Source organism: Carlito syrichta, unplaced genomic scaffold (genome assembly GCF_000164805.1).
Source record: "Carlito syrichta isolate Samal-C Ts95f unplaced genomic scaffold, Tarsius_syrichta-2.0.1 Scaffold314875, whole genome shotgun sequence".
NCBI classification, from domain to species: domain Eukaryota; kingdom Metazoa; phylum Chordata; class Mammalia; order Primates; family Tarsiidae; genus Carlito; species Carlito syrichta.
Genome location: NW_007258971.1, coordinates 605409 through 609554, shown reverse-complemented (window position 1 = coordinate 609554; position 4146 = coordinate 605409). Strand labels below are relative to the sequence as shown.

Genomic DNA, 4146 nt, shown 5'->3' with positions numbered 1-4146 from the left:
GGAGGGGGCGGAGCCAAGGCGGGACGGGGGAGGCGGCGGGGCTGCGGCCCGCGACTCGGGCGGGGAAGGAGGGGTGCGGCGCGCGGCGAGGCGCGGAGCAGCGCCCAGGGGCCCCGTCTGGCACGCGCGCCGGGAGCACAGCCGAAGGGTTCTTCACTCAGGTCGCGTGGGGCGCAGCGGCCAGGGCTGCGATGCGACAGCGCCAGGAGCGGAGCTTTGAACGCGCGAAGCCTGGACAGGTCGCTCCCGGCGGGTGCGCGACGGAAACCGAATCGCCCCACCTGCCAGAACCGTTCGGGCAGGAGCGAAGACGAGTGGATCGTGACAGGCAGGCTGCCCCTCTTGGGGCACCGGCCTCTCCCCCCGTCCCGCAGCGCCCCGATGAATTCTGTGCAATTAGACGAAGCTCAAAAATGTAAGATCCCGAAAATCTGCTCTTCCATGGATATGAATAATCGCCACTTGACGGCGTAAAGGGAGAACCCACTTATCTGCCACGCCTGAAATGCCTGTAATTTGAAAGTTTATTTTAATGTGCTGACCTCGAGCTGCCAATTGGCTCTGATGCAGTTCTGATGCTCGCCAGAGCCAATGATTTCAAAGTAACCGGCACGTTTCGCTTCCATCACTAAGGCAGATACTGGGTAACACAAAGGTGATATTAAAACGGGCAGTAATATCTTTTACTAAGCCAGGAATTTCAAGACTGTTTTTTCAAATCTCCGAGGGATCCTCTTAATGCAGTTTTCGAAAGTGACTACCAAAACCAACCAGTTAAATAGGAGAATTATTCATTCCCTGCGAGTAAAGTGAGTCAGCACTACGATATATTGCATAATTGTGTATATATACAGTTTTTCCTAAAGTTCGTCCCTAACTTATAACCCAATATAGGGGCTGTTTTCTTAAATTATATATTTGTATTTCCCTAAAATTCTAGACTATCAAGCACTTTCCTGTTTCCAAAATTCAACAGTAACTTGAAACTGCTATGTCCAATAATAATTTGTGCATGAATAAACTGCATTTACAGATATATGAAGTAGCTGCTAAGCGAAAGGTCATTACCTGGTAATTTGACAGGAAAAGAGTCCACAGACAGTCTGTAAACCAATTAAACATAAACATCTGATGCACATTTTCTACTGAAAGAAAAGCAAGGGAAAGAAGAGAAAGGAAAACTTTAAGGTTCCCAAATCTACAAACAATTTTTACCATTAACTGTACTGTACAGTATTTTCATTTTACTTTTTAAAAAAAACTCATAAGTTTTCAAGATTCCTTGGGGGAATAAAATTTTAGCATAGGCATATAGTTTCTAAGAGTTACTCTGTTGACTGTTAATCCTTTGGACTTGGAATAAAAATGACTTTTAAAAAATATCAGTTCATATTCAAATAGTTTTCACTTTATACACTTGATGAAGCGATCTGAAGGAAAAGAACAACGGACATACACTGTGGGTACAGATAAAAACCATAAGGAGCCTAGAGGTAGAGACTCAGGCTTTATACCATGGGGATGGAGGAAGATTTTCCGCTAAAATCCAAAGCTAATTTTTGGAATCTAGCTGGCTACCAAAAGGAAAATTAGGAAGTGTTGTTAAAACACAAAATACAAGAATAACTTGCTTGCTGGAGTACATTGAGTCTCTGATACTTAAGTTAAACCACCAACAAAAATCCCAACTGTGATAAAGAGCAGGGCATCATGGCCCTGTAAGCCTAAATGAATTCTGGAAGTGTCAGAAAAATCCAGGTCTGAGACATTTTTGAATGGGTATCCACCTTACTGTTAAATGGCTTTTAAGTTTATTAATATTGTATATCAACATTACTAACTTGAAATGGCATTATCATTGAGTGAAAGAAATTCTCTCTACATTTTTCTCCTCCTTTTTATAAATGTGAGCTTGGTTGGGGGTTTTTTAGGTTCAGATGTTATAAAGGTGAGAAGCAGCTCTAATTCTGTAATTCATAGGCAACACCACTGCTGAATACACTTCCACTGTCATTTTATTCTAGTAATATACTTATCTTTACAGTTTCAGGACCACCTTAAGGAATGAAAAGTTTTTCTCAAAACTCTTGCTTACCCTCTTCAGTCTCAAAAATGTAAAATGTATCTATTCATTACTCTCAGAGCCTGAGTGTTGGATAGGACCTTAGGAGTCTCTGACTACTCTCTACCCAGTTAAGATAGAAATCCCTCAGTATGCTTCTACTACCAGGCTTTTCTGCTTCCGTTTAAACTCCTCCAGTGACTCCCTACATCTCATGAAGTTGCTCTCTTCAAATAAAGTTCAAATGTTTGGAACGTTCTCCCTTTTATTAAGCCAGAATCTACCTCCTGATTACGTTCATCCATTGCCCTTAGTTCTTCAGCACTTTGCATTAATTTAACAGATATCTGTATCCAAATGCAAACAGTCAATATTTATACTTTGGGTTAACAAAAAAATATACGTATATATCTTTAAGCCTGTTGATACCAGAAGAGCTGAAAACAGGTCAGACAGAGCTAAAGGTATGAGAAACTCCACCATTAACTAGGACTGTTTAAAACTATTACACTGTATGTTATTTATTAATGTAATTTCCAAGATGGTAGTTCTGTTAGAATTTTGCAGTAAAATGTTTAAACGAAACTGTGGTTAATTCTAATTTTATGTGATGTTTGTGGTTAATGTCCCCCCTCCCCCCCAAAAAATGACTATACAAAGCCTGAGTAAATGCCTCTTAAGCTCCTGTTCCCCACCTAAAGGCCTCCTTGTTTTCAGGAAAACATTAATTTTGACTAATTAAGCTGCTCAAAGCTGCTATTATATTGAGTAATTATTTTTAACAAATTTACTGAATCCTCCATTCAAAAGTTGTTAAACAATTCCATAGCAACTATAAGGCATCCACACATACACACACACACAAACCTCCAGAGTTGTTATTTTGCTGTTAAAAGCATTTCGGGTCACAATTTTACTTCAATCAGTACCTTAAACTAACCAATAAACAAACTTTTTTGGCAATTTACATATACCTAAGAAATATAACCTTTTATTCAGTACCAACACCCGATTCAAATCCAATACATATCTGTACTATGCTCTGCAACTCAAAAAGATACCTTTCAGAATGCACCAAAAATACGGTACTTGTAACAATTTAGACTCTGGGATTAGTTTACTGAACTAGAACACGACACATCCGAAACCCTACAGTTTCTACAGCTATGTATCCACGAGTCTCTTTTGAGGTTATTTTGTAAACTATTTCCTAAAATGTTTATTTAAAAGTGACAGCTCACACTGTATCTCCATGATGTGGAGGTAAATTTTTATGGACGGTTACTAATTTGGTTGAAAACACCTAAAGACCGAAACATTGAACCTTTTTTAAAAAATGGCATTTTAGATCAACTGAGTTCACCTTTACTTTAGTAGGCAGAGTGCAGGTTGGAAAGCACTATTGCTTGCCTCTGGAAGCCCCAAGCTAGGCGACAATCAGCGTCATCTTTTTGTTAGTCTGTCTTTTTATTGCGATTATCAAGAATGCCACCCTGAGCCACTGACAGGGCCTGTCCGCGATTTCTACATAGACTGGTACCCAGCGGCCCCTCATCAGAAAAGCTCAAACGGGCGTGTGACGGTCCTTGCGGGCCGGCCCGCGACTCCATCTCACCCGCCTGCCGGCAGTCCGGAGCCCACAGGGCGACCGGGCTGCGACGCCTCGAGGGGGTCCGGACTGTCCCTCCTCCCTCGATCTCCAGGCGCGCCCCTGCCTACCAGCATCACAGCCGTCTTGTCTGCATTGAACCTCAGCCAGTTGGCTCTTAACCACGTCCGAAACTCCGCCAGGCGCTGGGAGAACCGAGCGACCACACCATCTGGAGCAAAGAAGAGAGAGCCTCGGTCGCGAGGAGGCCGCGGGCGCGCGGGCGAGGCCTCGGGCGGCTTCTGAGGACGCGCGTTCGAGGCCCGAGCCGGCCGTCGGCAGCCGACGGCAGCGGAGTGGCGGCGCCCAGTGCGCCCGAGCGGAGGAGGCTCCGCGCACGCTGGTCCGTCGCGGCCGAGCGGCCTCGGGGGCCGGGCCGGCCTCGCGGCCGCACGCGCTCAACTGCAGAACTGGCCTCGGCGCCGGGGGCAGCGCG

At 44.5% G+C, this 4146-nt stretch overlaps 1 protein-coding gene across 4 annotated transcripts in view; it reads right to left on the bottom strand.

Moving 5' to 3' along the window:
* MIER1 (MIER1 transcriptional regulator) overlaps nucleotides 1-3876 on the bottom strand; it is a 61534-nt gene extending 57658 nt beyond the window's left edge. For 2 of the 4 annotated variants that reach the window (XM_021706010.1, XM_021706009.1), the window contains exons 1-2: nucleotides 3782-3876; nucleotides 1069-1142 (exon numbers count right to left, since the gene is read on the bottom strand). In XM_021706010.1, the coding sequence (XP_021561685.1) occupies nucleotides 1069-1128 (60 nt within the window). In that variant the 5' untranslated portion in view covers nucleotides 1129-1142; nucleotides 3782-3876. Of the gene's footprint in view, nucleotides 1-1068; nucleotides 1146-3781 lie in introns of all 4 variants that reach the window. The other 2 variants (XM_008072207.1, XM_008072208.1) reach the window with 2 other exon arrangements.
* Between the last annotated feature and the right edge of the window lie 270 nt (nucleotides 3877-4146).